The sequence below is a fragment of the Malania oleifera genome, chromosome 10 (genome assembly GCF_029873635.1).
Source record: "Malania oleifera isolate guangnan ecotype guangnan chromosome 10, ASM2987363v1, whole genome shotgun sequence".
Lineage (NCBI taxonomy): Eukaryota > Viridiplantae > Streptophyta > Magnoliopsida > Santalales > Ximeniaceae > Malania > Malania oleifera.
The window spans coordinates 24,461,132-24,480,200 of record NC_080426.1 but is presented as its reverse complement, the minus strand read 5'-3'; the positions used below and the strand labels follow the sequence as shown (position 1 = coordinate 24,480,200).

The window sequence follows — 19,069 nt, the reverse complement described above, 5'->3', positions numbered from 1 at the left end:
AACTATTAACATTTGAATTTCATTAGGATAACAAATTAAGTCTTATCGAATAAGTGATGTTGAAGTGTAATTTATACATTTTTCCTTAGAAGCTCAAGTCTGAGTTGTTCACTTCATTGTAAAGCAATTCGCACTCAAGTATTCAACCTCTATTTAGAGGCAAATAAGTGCAAACCAAAAGCCCCTCACTGAACAATGCCCTTAAGGCCCCAACTCTCCGAAGACCTGCTTTGACGGGAAGCTTGTGTGCTGAGCTGGGCTCCCTTTTTTAATTTTTCCTAAATCAGTGAAGAGAGATTTCATTGACATACAAGCAAAGAAAAAAGAGAGAAAAAAAGTGTTCAATTAACCGTGTAATATGGTATCCAGGAGGTCAAGAATTGTGTGTACCCCCAGCATGTACAGCTCAACAAACCAACTTGTAAGAGTGATAAGCCATCTCTCCTTGAGGATTGTTGAAGTAGTTCCTGCTTCAAAAGCTCTTGCATTTCTCTCTCCACACAAAGCCCTTCCATGCCCAGATTTTCTTTTTTACAGTTTCAGCAATGACCCACGGCACTGGGCTGTCCTTTTTCTAAAAATAACTTGTATGGAAAATCTTAATACTCTGGAGGAAAATTTGATTTATCAATATTTTGAATTCTTTTTATAGTAATAGAAAGTTTTATTGAGAAAAGGAGAAGGAATGCATGAATAATTTGAACCCCGCCCTCCCGGGTGGCCCCACCCTGCTCACCTCAGTCTGAAAAAAAAAGAAAAGAAAAGAGTTAGACAGACAATACATAAATTCAGGTACTGATGGCTCTCTATTCTCTGCGGCTACTCAAATAAGGTCAAAGGATCGTAGCTTTTAGCCCTATCATAGGAAGATCAGCACCCTCAAAATTTCTCATGACCAAGTGCATCTTGTTAACATTTTGTGGTTTTTGTTAATTGCATGTTGATGGAGAACCTCCAAAGGAGAACCCCTATTTCTGATATTTTGTACCTGTCCTACGTCACATGGTTAGTCAGAGCATGAATTTCTTCTTTGTTACTTCAGTTCCTAGACATAGTCCTTTTATTATGGTGAAGGTCTTTATGGCTATTACTTTGGCAATGGTGCTTTTAAAATCCTTACTGAGGTTCTTTCTTTTGGATTAAGGTCTTGGGGATATTGTTTTTTTTTCATCGAAGCACTTTTTTGAGTAAGGCAAATCCTGGATGCTGCTTTGGTTGCGAATGAGATTGTTGACCCTGTCAGGAGAAGTAGAAGCGGATGGAGTTTAGTTGGATTTTGCAAAATCCTATGATTGGGTGTGGGCTTTTCCTGAAGGTATTAAATGGGTATAGATTTGGCATTAGATGGAGGTGTTTTGGGGGGTTCATCTGCTGTGATTTTGTCAGTGTCTTTTAGTTCTGTGGGAGTTAGGCAGGGTATGCTCTCATCTTCTTTGTTTACATTGGTTGCTGATGTTCTTAGTTGTTGTGTTTCTAAGGCAGTTGATAGCTCTTGTGCATGGCATTTCTATTTGTCTTTAGTCTCTTGATTAAGTGGTTGTATCTCACATGCAATTTGATGAGATACGAATGTGAGTACCTTGTTGTAAATTTTGGAAGGGTTTCTTGTTTCATTTTGCTACAATTAAGCTAAATCTTGAAGTAATGACAGAAGCTTCTGTGGCTGGTAATCCCAGTTGTTTTCTGGGATTACCTTCTCCTTCAACTTACATAGGACTTGGTTGGGTGGTAATCCCAGTTTTTCTCTGGGATCTATTAGATGTTAAATTTTCCAAATTGTTGGCAGGGGAGCTTTTTTGTCTTTGAGGATCAAATTACCCACCCCCCCCCCCCCTTTTTTTTGCCATTTCGTCCTATATTCCCCTTTATTACTCATCTTTGTTTAGGATTCCTGTGGAGGGCCAGATAGGTTGGAGAAGTTGATGAAGGATTTTCCTTGGGCTAGTGAGGTAAGGAGGACCACTTAGTTGGGATGCTGGTCTTGAAGTTCCACAAAATTTTCTAAATTTCCATTGACATTTCCATCTTTCACTACCCCTGAAATTGAAATTGAAGTAACGTTGAATTTCCATCTTACAACATTCCCATTAAAATTTCAACAAGTGATCCAAAGTTTATCAATATCTTAATAGTTTAATGAAATTTGTCAAAAGTTTGATGACAAATTGAAATTTCCTGAAATTGATAGTTATAGATTATGCGATTATTTGTTGATGGTGTTTATTTTATGCTCTGATATATATGTATGTATGTATGTATCTTAATTGAGTATCTGATTTTATTTCCATTAAAGGGTTAAAATATCAATTTTCCAAACAGAAGACTGAAAGGCCAAACTGAGATGCTCAATGGGCTTTCCCCATGGTTCATTGATGTTCTCAATTTGTAAATTAATTCATCAACCTTAGATTTTCTTGCAGGATGCCTTTCCAATTATTGGAGTCAAAGTCAAGTTTTTTGCTTATTTTTCCTAAAAATAACAAGATGGGAACTCCAAGGATTCCTATTATTCCAAATCATGCTAGGTTAATTAAGTTCCTAATTTCAACTTACATGTTTTAAGGGTGATAGTTGAGTAGGCATCTGGTATGTGTTAACAAGAGGTAGTGACCTAAAATATGGGTCCTACTAGATTTTCATTGCCTAGATGTGAGGGTCCTCCACAGAATAGGTTAATTAAGTTCCTACCATTCAAATTAGATAAGATAGAGGTGATGGCACATTTTAAAATTTTTCTCACTTGACCCATTTAATTTAAGAATGATGGCTATTATTAACAGTAAATTACTTGGAAAAAAATCACAACCATTGTCCAAAACTTCCAAAGTCAATTTTCAATAAAAGAAGGATTGCATAATTTTAAAATTCATTCTTTTCCAAGGGGCCTTTTCAAGAATAACTAAAAGAAAAAACAAAGAATTAAGATATTTTTATTTTGTAGGCCCTGCAGGTGGAGTCTAGAGAGGGAAGGTACACATTGCACTAATGTTACATGTGAGCCCCTAGAAGTTTATTTCATAGATATCCATCTTTTGGTCAGATATGAAGTTGGTGATGGTTCTGGTTTCTAGGAAAAATGTGTGGGTTGGGGAGCTTTCTTTGTATGTTGCTTTTCCTTTTCTTCATCACCTATTTCATCTCCATAATACTTCTATTTGTAGTTTGTTTGTTTGGTTGTTTTATTTTTTTTACTTTTTCTATAATTAATCAAGGTTTCTTTCTCTTGAAGCTTTCCTTTTTTCAGGGGTCTTAGTGATAGGGAGGTGGGGGATCTATTTTTGGTACTTGCTTTGCTTGAGCTCTTCCAGGCTTCTTCTAAAGGACTAGGAGACTCTGACATTGGACTCTTTTTTGTTCGTGTGTAGTGTTTTTTTTCTGTGTTGATTAGTGTCTTTGGCGGGAGAGATGCACAGATTTTAAGGGGCAATAATGTATTTGCCCTCGCTTTGGACAGGATAGTGTCCCTTGCTTCCTTGTGGACTCATGCCTCTAGTTTCTTCAAAGTGGTTTACTCCTCTGATGTTGAGCATGATTGGAGAACTTTGTCTAAGAAGCACTCTGCCACTTTATAATTGCTTTTGGAAAGGATAGTTTTCCTTACTTGTATAATTGTGCTTCTAGTTTCTTTAAGGTGTGCTTTTCTGATTTTCAGTATGATTGAAGATTCTTCAAGGTTTTAAATAGCAGCTATTACATAGCTAATGGCTGTTATGTAGCAGAAAGTTGGCCTTTTGATACTGTTTCAGAGTCCTCAAGACTGCTTTAGCGATGGTGGTGGAAATCACAGCTGCAATGGCTGGTTTGTCACTGTAATGGGCCACAACAGACGTTACATTTCTGTTACATGCCGTAATGGCCAGCTATGCTGACAGCTCTCATGAGGCCATGATTTTCTGTCTGAATCAAGCTTCCATTTTCAATTGCAATTCGCAAAGAAGATAGGAGATTGTCCAACAATAGATAGAGATGGACTGACCTGTAAGAAGCAAGGTCTTAAATTTCAATTTTGACTCGAATTTTGAAGCTCCAAAAGTATGGAAATTTTGATTTCGATGTCAATTTCAATTATGATTTAAAAAAATAATGGAAATCAGTTGCAAAACAAGGAATTCTTTTATGAAACTTTAGAAATGAATGGACATAGTAATGTAAGTTTTAGGACTAATATATTACAAGTTAAATACACCTATGTTGTGTATAAGGTGGAAAAATTGTAATGTAAATGTGTATCAACCATATTTGTAAGATAATGTGCATTAAACATATTTAGTTATTACAATTGAAATTCATAAATTATTTAAATATTATTTATTATGCAAATAATGATAATTTAGGGTTATATAAAATGTTGTTGTAAGTTTATTTTTTTATATAATTTCAGAAGCTCTTGTAAAATATTTTGTTTCGATAAAAAAAATAAATTAAATTAAGAGAAATTTCCCTTTCACTCCAAAATCTCTCATTTGAATTTCAAGGAAATTTCATTCTATAGTTAAATTTCGACAAGCTTCACTAAAATTTTGAGATTTCAATAAATTTTGGGTGATTCATTGAAATTTTGATTGAAATTATCCAAGATGGAAATCGATTGTCATATCGGACTTCAAGGGTGACAGAAACCAGAAATTTCGACGGAAATTCCAACAATTTTGTGGAAATTTAAGGCCATGGTAAGAAGATTGAGATGGGTCTCATAATCGTGAATCATTACTTCATCGCCATAAGAAAACAACAAAGATGCTTGATGCATCATTGAGAGCCAAAGAGGAAGGATGGCTTGCAGGAGTTGTGTGGATCTCTTGGCTTTGTGCATCTATGTGGAGAGTGAGTGCTGAAGAAAAAAAAGGCTCCATTTTAGCTTTTCTGGAGACTTTGTATTTTTTAATTTCTTTTTGTGGTGAAAAGTCATTTGTGTCCAGATATATTTTATTATATTATTATGATTTAATAAGGGTCTAAGAATATTATTTATACTTAAGCAATTAAATAATAATATATTTAGTAACTAATAATTGATATATATCTTTATTTACATTTGAATTTAACTACTGATTTAATTTACACTTTTAATATATTTTAATTTATTTGTATCATTGTCCTAGTGAATTACTTTTCTATTTTAAAAATCATAATTTATGAGATCATATGCTTATTCTTTAGAATAGGCAAGGTTTTGTGTGCTTAGGAAAAAAGTCACGGCTGCTGCAACCACTTCTCATTGTGTAACATCCGCAACTCCCACCTTTTGTGGCACCTGCAAGTTTACCTGTGATCGCTACTTAAAACCATGTTGAAGAACTTTGTTGAGTTGGAGTTCTTATTTGTTTACTTTATTTTGATTGAAGTAATTTTATTTTTGCTTCTTGTACTCTTATTCTGAGGACTTCTTATTTTATTTTTGTAATTTCTTTCTTCTTAATGCACTTCTTTTTCTATTAAAAGAAAATGCTTTTGTTGGAAGATAAGTAGTAGGCCTAAAGCTAGAGTTGGCTATGGACCAGTCTAAAATTTAAGGTAAGTTTAAAAATTAGAGCATTTAAAACTTAATGTGTATTAAAAAAGATGAAAAGTAAGACTGTGTCTCTTGATGTTTGTTTCCTTTGCTTTAGGAGTGAGTAGACTAGTTCATTTTTGTTTTTACATTGTCCTTGGAGCATTTTGTTCGGTATTGTTGGCAGGAACTGGGTTTGCCCTCTTCTTTGGAGGATTTCTGCACTGTTATGTTTAGGGAGTTAGGGAAGGGGAAGGAGAGAAAAGCTTTATGGCGGTGCTTGGTTATGGCTATCATTTGGTGTATTGGGATGGAGAGAAATGCCGGAAATTTTAGGGGTGTGGCTACTTCTATTAATTTGATTTGAAATAGAATGGTTTTTCTTGCATATGTTTGGTGCTCAGCAAATGGCTTCTTTTGGCATGTACCTGTAGAAGGTTTACAGATTGGATTGCTTTATTCCATTAGAGCTGTCTTGTAATTATTTGTTTCTTGTGTTGCTGGTTTTCTTGTGTGTTGGGAGGATATCTTATGAACTTTGTTTTATTTTCATCTTTTCGTTTTATTCTTTCTTTCTCCCTGTACTACAATTCTTTATATATAGTATCCTGTTGAAGTTTGGAAATGTTTACAAGATAATGGACAAAGTAGTTGACTAGTTTATTGTAACAAAATTATAAAGATTTATACTAAATAAATGAAAGAAAAGCTTTATAGTAGCTAGGTATTTATTTGTAAGGTTTATCTTGAATAGTTTCTTCTGAATTCAGTCTCGACATGTCAATCTATTGGTAAAATTATGTCAAAGGTATGGTGCTAAAACATGTGCAGGCTATAAGTGGAGCTGAAAAAGGAGAGCGAACTGCATTGCTCTTGTCTCCTAGCTCTTCGCCTCCCATTGGCACTGCTGCTGATTCTTCTCATCATCGAAATGGAAGTCTATTCACTATGTTCCTCACAGCTCCTTTGCAAGCTTTCTGTCTCTTGCTTGGTTTTTCAGGATCTGACATTGAAATGGTGTGTTGGAACCAATTTGCTGTCTTTGTTTTGTAGTTTGTTTAGTTTAATGGATTTATGTGTAGAAAATGTTTCAGGATATGTACAAAGCTGCTGACAAGCTGCTTTCTTCATCCCTTAATGACTGGGGATTGATGTTGGCAACATCGGACAATCTTGATGCTGTTTGGACTCAAGCTTTAAGTGATCCATTCTTAAGGCGACTGCTATTAAGGTAGACTTTCATTTTATTTCTATTTCTTCTGCAAGGTTCAAATTTTGTGGTCTGTCCATGTGTACAAATTCATGAATGCTAAACTCTTTCGAAAGCTATGGGAATTACTAGCGGGCCTGATAGGTCACTAAATATTGATTTCAGCATAGAAATTACACATACATCACGATGTCCTGGATAGTAGTCCTCAGCTCTCCAATGTTTAGCAAGGTTAATTTGTTTTAATTTTAATTTTTTATCAGAAAGAGAAATGTTATTAATTGAAGGATGAAAGCATCAAGGGGATGCCACCCAAGTACAATGGAAAACAACAAAAATCAACACAACCCTCACTGGAAGGTGTCAAGGAAATCAAGGATTACAAATGAGTCCCTCCCAATCACTCACTTTGCCAACAAGAAATCATAGTTATCCAACAGTCCATTGCAGCTTGAAGAGGTGAAACCATTCCCTCGAAAGCTCTCCCGTTCCCCTCCCTCAACACCACCCAAAAAATAGCAAGGGGGACAAGGATAAGAGACTTTCTTCCTTTCTTGTTTGAGCAAATCCCTTCGAAGCCCATAATATGCCCTCCACTATAACTGCAGTGATCCACTTCTGCTTGACCGTGGAGATGGCCAAGTTCCATATTTTACTGGTAAATAAACAGTGCAAAAGGTTTTCCGCTTCTGCTTGACCATGTAGATGTTCAAGTTTCATATTTTACTGGTAAATAAACAGTGCAAAAGGATGTGCTCAACCATTCCCACCTGCTCTTGGCATTAAAGGCACCTATTAATGAGAGGTAAGCCCTTTTTCTCGAGCTTGTCAATGGTAAAGATCCTACCAAGAGTTGTGTCCCACGTGAAAAGTAACCTCTGTGGGGACTGCAGTTTTCCAAATGAGTTTCCTGGGGGAATTGCTGCTGCACTCAGCCAGGGAGCTAAGATGTTTACAATATGATCTGACTGTGAAGTTTCCGTCCTTGTTGAAAGCCCATTTGGGCTTATTGGAGGTTTTTTGCCACTGGATTTTGTAAAGACTGCTGTATAAATCCGTTAAGAGTATCATGTTAGGATTCCCAAATCAATTAGGATTTCTATTTAATGTGTTAGTTTATTCTCAAATCAATTAGGATTTCTATTAGATGTTATGTTGACTTTTCCTTGTTTTCCTTGTTATTTTAGGAGTAGTCATTCGAGTCCATTAAGAACGTGGACTGGGATTTATATTTAATGTTTTCACACTAGTACTAGGAGTAGGATTCCCTACCCTATATATGTAACCATATGGGGCTTTTAATTCAAGCAGGCAATAATATTATTTAGAGCCTTTGGATAATTTGGAGGTAGATCTCCTTGAAGTGATCAATCCTATTTTCTCTATTTATTTTCTATCCTTTTAATTACTTTGATTTCCCTACAATAAAACCCTAGGGTCATATGGTCTTAGAGCCGACATTATTGTGGATGTCAAGCTGTTGATAAAATCAAGATCTTGGAATTTTTTGTCTTCACTCATACACAATGGCCTTAGAAATTTTAGCAAAGTTTTAGATGGAGGCTAGACTAAAGGCTGAACTTAGCAATACGTTTAAGATTCAATTTGAAGAGATTCAAGCATCCCTATCTAAACTAATCAATGCATCTTCCCTTAAAGAGAGAGAATATGATGCCTCTTCCTCAGCTAATTGTAGGGAGCAGCTAGGTGTGCATGGAGGATACCAAGGAGAGCATGATCATAGTCTTTCTTGTATGCAGGTGGAATTTCCTCTATGGGACAGTGATAACCCTGCTGGATCAGTTTCTGGGGCTGAAAAGTACTTTCTCCTTCACTGCACTCCAGACACTTCTAAAGTTGAGATTGTTGCTATTAGTTTGGATGGTGATGCTATTCAATGGTATGGTTTGTTTGAAGCTTGTTATGAAATGCCTTCATTGGGAGAATTTTCTTCTGGATTACTTGTTTGATTTGGGACCATTGGATGTGAGAATATTGATGGAGAGTTTGCCAAAATACACCAAAATAACACTATCTTGGAGTACCAGACACAATTTGAGTGACTATAAAAAAAACTAAAGATTAGAATGAAAGCTAGTTTGTCAATTGTTTTATTCGAAGTCTCCTACTTGACATTCGGCATGAGGTCAAAGTGCATCACCCAAGGACTATGGCCATTGCAATTTTCCTTGCACGGATGGAAGAAGAGAAGTTGGAAGAAGGACGACGTTGCTCCTGCAAGACAATTAACAAGCAGATTGTCAACAGCACTATCACACCACTTGCTCCTCGCAATCTTGCTACCAAACGATTGATTCAAAGAAACTTAAGGAGTGATCAAACAAAGGGACACCATTGCAAATAGGGACGACTCTTTATGATTGAACTAGTAGAGGAGCCAAAAGAGGTTGAGGATGATTGTGCTAATTTAGAATAGAAAAGAATGGAATTTGATTATACTGATGAATCTATGACTTCCTCAGTTCATGCTTTAACTGGGTATGCTAATCCTCAAACCATGAAACTTAATGCTTCCTAAAATTCATTTTCATGACTAAATAGCGTAAAGTGATCCAAAATACATTAAAAATCATAATTTATAAGATCAATAGCTTATTCTTTAGAATAGGCAAGGTTGTGTGTGCTTGAAAAAAAATCACAATTGCTACAACCGCGTCCAATTGTGTAACATCTGCAACTCCCACCTTGTGTGGCACCTGCGAGTGTTATGCTATGTTACTTGCAACCGCTATTTAAACCATGTTGAACTTTGTTGAGTTGGAGCTCTTATTTGTTTTCTTTTTCATGGATACTATAAAATTTCTAAAATAGATGGAAGGACCTTGACATGTCAGAGTAGGTGTCCAAAGGTTAAACTTACTATGCAGAACCATGAGTTGTATGTTGATTTCTTTTTGCTGCCACTAGAAGGGTATGAAGTGGTTTTGGGTATTGAATGGTTACAGACTTTGAGTGATATAGCTCAGAATTTTTCTAAACTGGTTATGAAGTTTGTCATGAATGGCCAAAGCTTGACTCTTAAAGGCAAACTGTTGTGGTAATGTCCTTACAGTTTCAAGCCATTGTATGAAGAAACTTCGTAAAAAGGAGCGACATGGTTGCTTGGTATAGCTTCGAGCATTGGAAGAGTTACAACATCAATCTAACCAGGATGAAGGCCTAGAATTTCTTATTTCATAGTTTTTTTTTACTTGTTTGTGGAGACGCAAGGATTGCCACATCAGCGAACACATGATCACCACATTCCTCTATTGTTAGGTAGTGTCCCTACTAATGTCCATCCTTATGCTATCCTTATTTTTATTAAGCAGAAATAGAAAAGATAGTGAGAGAGGTGTTAGATGCTGGCATAATTCTACTAAGTGTTCGTTCTTAGTGTTCTCCTATCTTATTGGTGAAAAAAGATGATTCTTAGTAGATGTGTGTTGATTATCGAGCATTGAACAAGGGCAATGTGAAGGAGAAATGTCCTATTGCTGTTGTGGATGAGTCGTTAGATGTGCTGGGAGGTGCTTAGCAGTTCACCAAACTCAACTTGAGATCAGACTATCACTAGATTTGGGTACATAAGGTATGAGGATGACATTTAGAAGAATGCATGCAAAACTCTCGATGGCCATTACGAGTTCTTATGCCTTTTGGGTTAACCAATGCGCTTTCTACATTTCAGAGTCTCATGAATTACATTTTCCAACCTTCACCTACATAAATTTATTCTTATATATATATTTTTAATGATATCTTGATATATAGCTCATTGTCAAGAAATCTGAATGCAACTTTGCTTGACCTCCTGTGGAATAACTCGAGTACATTGTTCTCCTAGAAGGTGTTTTAATTGACCCTTCTAAAATCCAAGTGATGACAGACGCCCTATTCTACAATCAAGATGTTGCAAGGATTTTGTGGTTGATTGGTTACTACTGCAAGTTTGTGAAGGATTATGGTATGATTAACTGGCCACTCTATTGAAAAAGAATGCATTCAAATGGAGTGAGGAAGCTAAACAATCCTTTGTCAAGCTTAAGCATGCAATGTCCACCACACCAGTTCTTGCCTTGCATCAAGTTTTGACATTGGTGCAATTTTAACGCAAGATGGATACCTCAATGCTTTTCCTAGTAACTCTTTATTTATCTGACATCATCATGTTTGTTTATGACAAACAAATGCTAGCCATTGGGCATACAGTTACAAAGTGGACACCGTATTTAAATGACTGACTTTGCCAAATTTGAATTAATAGCAAGAGCCTAAAGTAGTTTTTGGAGCAGCGAATGTCGTCCATGGAACAACTAGAGTGGGTCACTAAGTTGTTGAGCTAAGAATGTGGTGACAAATGCATTGTTATGACTTCCTAGACAAGTTGAACTTGTAGCTATTTTTGTATCTGCATGTACTACTCTTGACCGAATCATGAAGGAACGGTGACAAAATTTGGAAACTAGAGATGTTATCCAAAGGCTACAAGGAGATCCGGTTTTAGTCCCTTTGGGACTGGTTATTGTCTGAGGAGATAATTTTATTAGGCAACCATACGGCAAGAATTATACGCATCACTTGTTCCAGGTCACTTTGGATTTCTTAGAACCTACAAAAGCATTTCTCAAGATTTTAAAAGGAATGAAGGGTGAAATCAAGAAGTTTGTAGCAGAATGTGATGTCTGTTAAAGACTGAAGGGTGAAGTTGTGGCAAATCCATGCCTTCCACAGACTCTTCCTTTTCCAAAAGAAACATGGACCGATATCTCCATGGATTTCATTGAGGGATTGCCATGTTCTCAAAGGAAATCTACTATTTTTATTGTTGTAGACCATCTCAAAAAATATGCTCATTGTTGTGCCATGGATCACTCCCTTATACTGCTACAATGTTGCTTGTACTTTTGTTAAGGACAAGGGAACATGAGCACAACATATCATCCACAATTAGATGGGCATATGAAGTTTTTAAAGGGTTCTTGGAGACTTATCTTCATTGCTTTGCGAACGACAAACTAAAGGGTTAGGTGCGATGGCTTTTAAAGGCAAAAATGGTGGTACAGTACCCCTTATCATTCCTTAATCAAGCTGACTCTATTCAAGGATGTTTATGGTCAAGCTCCTCATATGCTTGCTAGATATTCAGCTAGATTCTCCAAAATTGATCAAGTTGGCAAGGAGTACATGGTCAAAACAAAGTGCTTCAGCTCCTTAAGGAAAATCTTGTAGCAACTAAAGTTTGTATGAAACAAGAAGTTGATAAGATCCTAGAATGTGTAGGTTCTGTTACTTATCGTATTGACTTACCATTAGGTTCTAAGGTACAACATGTTTTTCATGTCTCTTGCCTCAATAATTTAGGGAAGCGTGTTACTGTGCAGCACCGCTTGCCTGATATTGCACCTAGGGGTGTATTCGAGTCGAATTGAGTCGGCACAGTAAAATACTCAAATTTAATTGATTTCATAATTGTTAAACTTGAACTCAACTCGGCTACAAGTTTATAAAATTCGAACTTGATTAAGCTCGTCTCAATTATAAATTAATGTTAAATACATAAATAAATAAGATATAATGTACATATAATATTAAATGTATTTATAAAATATATATTATATGACATATATAATATAAAAAATAATAAAATCAAAAAGCTCAAAACTCGACTTGAGTAGAATCAAGTTGAGTTGAGCTAGGGGACAAGTCGAGTATGAGTAGACCGCAAGTAAGGTTGAGTTACTTACACCTGTAATTATACCTATTGGCGAGGTTAAACTGCAGTCACAAGCAATTCTGGATTGTTGTGTGCTCAAACATAGAAGTTGAGACATAATAGAAGTTTTAGTTCAATGATCTCACTTACTAGCTAAAAAAGAAACTTTTGAAACTTAACTATGCTTGGGGGAGAGATTCCTAGAGTTTATTGCTGCTCAACCTTGAGGACAAGGCTGATTTGAATGAGGCAGGAATGTTAGGATTCCCTAATCAATTAGGATCTCTGTTTAATATTATGTTGGCTTTTCCTTATTTTAGGAGTAGTTATTAGAGTCCATTAAGGACTTGGATTGGGATTTATATTTAATATTCTTAATCTCCTACTGGGAGTAGGATTCCCTACCCTATATATGCAACTCTATGGGGCTCTTTCATTGAATAAATAATATAATTTAGAGCCTTTGGCTAATTTATAGGCATATCTCCTCAAAGTGATCAACCCTATTTTCCTCAATTTTCCTACAATAAAACCCTAAGGTCTTATCATATCAAACTCCCAATAAAAAATATTCCTCATCAAGGGAATATTCTAGAACATCCCCTGATTAGTGAACTATGGGTGCTAGCTTATGAAGGCATCCTTGTCTTATTCTAGCTTGAAGATAGAAGGGTAAACGGTGCTAAGTTGGACTCGCAAAAGAATACGTTGTCGTCCGAACACATGTACCATAAACTTCCTTTAGATCTTTTGAGGCCCAACCAGTATGATTGAGACCACAATTGGTAGCAGTGACTTCCCTCTATTAGCGATTCTTCTTTGTCATGAATCTCCAAGCCAGTTCTAGAAAGGGCCTTACTGGAAATGGGAAGGGATCTAAGGCCTAAACCTCCCTTTTGCATGGGTTGTTTAACAACCCCACATCTAATAAGATGATATTAAAAAATGTCACCCATGCTCCCCCAAAGGAATCTTCTTTGGATACCTTCCAATCTCTCCACTATTGCACTAGGGATGGGGAAAGGAGCCATAAAATAAATTGGGAGATTGGATTAATGAGTGTGAGTCTACTGCCTCTTGACAGATAGTTCCTTTTCTAACTAGCAAGTTTCCTTCCAAATCTGCATAGTTCCTTTTCTAACTAGCAAGCTTCCTTCCAAATCTGCCAACAATGGGGTCCTAAACACCCTTATCTTTGAACTTGGTGCCGAGATTGAGGTAGGTAATAAGAAAGGCTCCAAGCTTGCTGCCTAAAAGACCCGCAAGCAAAGCCGGGAATGCCAAGTCCCTCCCATTGGAATGATTTCACTTTTTGCCCAAATTCACTTTTAAGCCTGAGACTGCTTCAAAAGCAAGGAGTATGCATCTATGTTTAAGGATTTGCTTGGGCTCATTCTCACAAAAGATGATAGGGTCATCTGCAAAAAGGAGATGGGAGATGACCATAACAATAATTGTTTCTTTCGATGCTAAGCCCCTTGAGTAGGCCTCCTTTCATTGGCATTGGTTATCTGAAGGCTCAACACTTCCATTTCCATGATAAACAAATGGGGGAGAGGAGGTCTCCTTATTTGAGACCAAGAGATAATCTGAAAAGATTTGAAGGTAGCCATTTACAAGCATTGAGAATGAGGGGGTAGAGGTACAATGATGAATCTAGCTACACCAGATTTCCCCAAAAATCCATCCTCCTAAGAATATATAGTAGAAAATTCCATTTTACTAGGTCAAATGCCTTCTCCGTGTCTAGCTTGCTACGACTCCTCTTATACACGCTTATCTTAAGCATGTAGCTGATTGTTGTTAAAAAAAGTTTTTCTTGTATTTTTTCCCCCTCTTTTTGAAGGAGGTGACATGCATAACATCACGAGTCAAGCTTGTTCAGGGCATTATGCTGGCTTGCAATCGCTTTTCTTGTGTACATGGGATGGGTTACCATCATGTAAATAGTAGTATAGGTTTCAATGCTTTGAGTATGTTAATGCCTTAGTGTAAAGTGGGAGTATAACTTCTCGGTTAATTTGATGTTTCCTTGTGTCAGAGCTAGAATAGCACATAAAGCTCTTAGGGGCGTGTGTGTGTTTATCAAACATTGTAAAATCATTAGCATTTGTAAATTTGTTTAGCCTACTTACCTCCCTTGCTAAACACATGTTGCCTACCGAAGTGGTGTTAATGAATTACGTTGCTCCTGTGTTTACTGCATGCTTGTCATTTGCTTACATGAATTGCTTACTGCTTCCACTTACTTTGCATTCAATTGTTATGAATGTGTTCTTGTAATAAACTGTGATATACTTTGGTTGACTAGTCAAGTAAGAGCATTTTAGCTAGTGCTGCTCACAAGGTGTGAAGAGTTCAGCCCTTGACAATGCGGTTATGGCATTATGCTCATTAAGTTGAGTTTTTTTAGTGAATTTTTAGTACATGGTCGCTGCTAGTAAGGCTAGGATGCATGAAGGCCTTTGGAGCCATGGCAAGGGTAATTTTGCAGAGGAAATGGACAGGATGGTTATAGGAATAAGAGAATATGTTTGGAGTAGCAGAATTTGATTAGTGATGACAACGGGAATGCTCACAAATTAAAGAGTTCCAGGGTCTAAGGCAATCCATTGAATTTTCATGCAACTAATAGAATGAAAATTTACTTATTCTAAATTCGCTATCCAAGAATTAATAATTTCATTGCTCTTTACAGGTTTCCAAATAAAAAAAAATCTTGGAAAGAATTAAAACTCATTAGTATTTCACTGTTATAGCAATGCATTCTAAAAACAGTTGCTATTCACTGCACTAGAGTAAATGGTCTTGTTTCAGCGGTCTCTGTAGCAATGCTACAAATACCAGCTAATGACTACTGCAAACACAAAATTTGCTAAATAATATTGACATTATTGCTACAGAGTAAAATGAATACCCTGTGAATAAATCCATCTAATATGAAGAATATCCTACATGAGCCCAAAGATTCCCTTAGTTGCTGATATCATTCACCACAATTATGGTAAAAATGGGACTTAAAATTTTTATAGAGTTGGGCTTTGAAATTGCATCTTTATAGTCATAACTTTTTTTGATTCAACTTGACTATTGTTTGGAAGTAGTCAAGGAAGAACTTTTTGAAACCCTCTGATGCTGGGCCAACTTGAACCAAGAAAAAGAAGAACCTGGGAATGAAGACGAGAGGATAAAAAAAAGGGAAGGAACATAAGAATTGTGGTTTTCAATTTTCAATGAATCAAGGCTGTCCTTCACATCAATAATGTGAATGTGTTTTTGATAATGGAGAAGCAATTGTTGTTGAGAGGACTCCCACAAAACTAAAGCACTAATGATGGGTCACGATAACGCCCTTTACTTGTAATTCTGTTCCTCAACTGCCTGTTTATCAATCCAAAGTTCTTCCTAGGCCAAAATCGTCATGTTTTGATCTTGCTTCTGGCCGTCAACCTCGAGTGGAATGTCTTCTCTTGCACCCACCAAAGCTGCAGTCAAGATTCCTTCTCTTGAAGAATTTCAGTGTCTGCAACAAGGGATAAGATATGTGTGGAAAACTGAGAATTCTTCAACCGGCAACAATACAAAGAGCAGAATTCTTAAGCCGAAGCTGCATGCAGGCAGAGTGCTCTTTACAGCAAATAACTTCATTTTAGCAGCAGAATTCTTTAACCAGTTAAATTTTTCCAGGAGCTTCAAAGGCAAATTTCATGTTTCATTTTTTAAGTTTGGCGGCTTATGGCAAGCTTGATGCTGAGGTTCCTGCCATTTCCCTTCTACAGTGAAAAATTTTAGATATGCTTCTTTGCTTAAATGAACGGAAAGATTCTGATTAGATTCCCGAACTGAAGTAGAAATCTGATCAAATTTAGCTGTCTGCTGTGGTGATGTGGGTGTTTTGAGTTAAAATTGCAAACCCTGTGACTTTGAGTTGAAATTTGTAGAAAATTCCAACAAACATTGTCAGCTGTGGTGATTGAATTGAAATAACAAACTCCAATGAGCCCTGTTTGGAGAGTTGCCCATACATCCACCAGTAATACCCAAATAAAATTCTCTCATGTTCAATTCTGCCAAAACTAATAGATAAGGGCCTTTATGGGCTATTATTGCATTGAAAACGAGAACAAAGTAATTTTGGAATCCTAAATAAGATTAAACACTCTGCTAAATGTTGTTGTCCTAGTATCTAACTATTATTACAATAATGCTTGCTTTGCCTGAATCAATAACAATTGGGAGAAAGTTACATGGGAATCAGGAAATCTCTGTTGGATGAATGGTGAATTCAACTACAGTGATGAGGAGTGGTTGAATGGCATTAATATTGTTAGGGAATTTTATGATATTGAACTTTCTACTTCTCCTGTAAGTTTGTAATATCTATATGCGGTTTTCCCTTTTTAATTCCCTGATGTTCGTTTCTTTACCCTGCTTCCAAATTGAGTTTTCCCCCTCTTCCCCATCTTCTCATCTTATGTCCCTCCCTTTTCTAGCTGTTGAAGTAAGGGAAGCTGTGATGGCATTGTCCATTCTCCAGATGCAAAGCTATTTTATACGCATTATATTGAAATTTTCTTTGGATTTTGCAGATTCATATTTTGTCGTGCTGTGCTAACACGATATGCACCAACCTTCAACAAGGAGGAGTTTCTTCCTGAGTGTATGCCTTGCCTTCCAGAGTCTGCTCTGCCATCAACCTCTGCCTCTCAAATTGTAGTAATGCAGATAGCCAACATATTTGGTGCAACCAATAATTTCATATTCTCAGAGGGAATTATGCTTCCAGATAACAAACTCATGGACGAGACTCCATCTTTTCGTGAAAAAAGCCTTGGCACAGAGGAATGGCTTTAAACATAAAATGTGGGGAAGTGGATGGATTTTTTCATTCCCCTTTTTTTTTGGTTGCTATTTTGGTCTATATTTTCCTCATTCCCCTCTATATAAAATTCAGTGATGTTTTGCCTCTTTTTTGTTTTCTAGGTTGGGTTTGTTTAGGTGCGGGGTTGGTTGGGGGAGAGCAAGTTATTGAAAATACAAATACCTGTTTTGTAATGAGTTTCCCTTTGACAGAATTTGTGAATATTTCTAAGTGCAGGGTTATTGTTAAAAATAATTGTCATTCCCACTCTCTTTCAGATTGAAGTGAACCATTGACTTTTGGTGGCTGTGAAAGCTTTCATATTTTACTGGTGATTTTAGTGACCTTCCTCCTGATTGAGCGTGAGCACTTGGCATCTTAAACCCTTCGTAGTAATAGTTGTTTGAGAAGAAATGTTTATAAATCCACTGTTTTGTGTTTAATTTTCATGTAATTAACCTCTAAAAAATATTTGATGTGAACAAGGGCTCGTTCATTTGGCAGGTGCAGCTGGGGTGCTGATTATTCATCACATTTGCTTCAAAAGTGGTGATTATGCAAAAGTTAATTTTGATATAATTAATAGGGAATGGTTCATGAAAAGGTATTTTTATGAAAAAATTGGGAATAATTATTTTATTCTGTATCATGTTGGTTGGTTGTACTCACTGGTTAGAATTGCATCTCTTTCATGAATATTTGCCTTCTCTTCTTTAATAAATTATTATATTTTATATAATTGTTATTTGGTTCTCTATTACTAAATATGGTGCAAATATATATTTTGTCTCAAAAATTTTAGGCACGCTGTGACTACTCTTTTCTTAGGATGGTCGTGGTCTAAGTTCCCTTGGTGGTGTGAACTAGAAAGCAGTTAAGTGAGATTTGACTTGGCTTGATGTTGAGCTTGATACTCTTGGCTCCTCTTTAGTTGTAAACCTAACGTAGTGTCACATAGATATGAGCTTGACGAGAGCATTCAAATTTGATTTAAAGAACATTGAAGAATGGTAGGCTTGCCGGCTGCATCTTTTTAGATGTTTTCTTAGCCTTTGTGCAAGCAAATTGGTAGATTGCACCATCTATGTGAAAGTTTGAATACTGCTTCTTTGTCATTGGGCAAGTGGGGAGAAATTAACGTGTGGAACTTGGACACATGGGAGGTGTCTTTGAAGGTATTGCATACGTGCAGTGGAAAGAAGCGAGGACAAGTGGCAGTGTTAGCTTGGTGATAGTTTGCAAATCAAGTGAAGGAGATGCTTGACGACTTGTGTTTTGGCAAGCATCAAAGCTCAAGAATATTCATATTAAAACAGTTCTTGCGAGAGAGGAATTAATATCAATGGCCATGTTTGATTTGCATAATGAAATGGAGTATAAATGGAATGGGATGAAACTTGATTGAAAAGCATGACAAAATTAGGTAATAAATTTGATTCATGCTTGTCAATTGCATTATATTCCTACATATCAAATATACAGTATATTGAGTATGGGGAGAATGTCTTGACATGTTGAGCAATTTAGCTTGCACCTTACCAAGGTAACATTATCATAAATATGTCTCTTATGGCTTCTAAGACAAGTTGATGTTTCTTCCTCGTAGTATCAAAATTGTAAAATCAATTTTTTGATCATTGATTTGCTTCACACTCACAAATAAAATCAATTATTTGGAGAACCATGACTTCACTCTCCATTATTATATGATTAAGAAAAAGGTAGTTAATGATTTGAACAGAAAATCTAAAAGCACAACATCTAGTTTGATCATTCAAAGGCCTCAAATGT

General features: G+C 36.4%; 1 protein-coding gene across 2 annotated transcripts in view; it reads left to right on the top strand.

The window, feature by feature from the left end:
• LOC131166089 (uncharacterized) overlaps positions 1-17,562 on the top strand; it is a 63,519-nt gene extending 45,957 nt beyond the window's left edge. Inside the window, exons 8-10 of one of the 2 annotated variants that reach the window (XM_058124347.1) lie at positions 6,323-6,508; positions 6,586-6,722; positions 17,007-17,562. In XM_058124347.1, the coding sequence (XP_057980330.1) occupies positions 6,323-6,508; positions 6,586-6,722; positions 17,007-17,271 (588 nt within the window). In that variant the 3' untranslated portion in view covers positions 17,272-17,562. Of the gene's footprint in view, positions 1-6,322; positions 6,509-6,573; positions 6,723-17,006 lie in introns of both variants that reach the window. The other variant, XM_058124346.1, reaches the window with a different exon arrangement.
• The last annotated feature ends 1,507 nt before the right edge of the window (positions 17,563-19,069 follow it).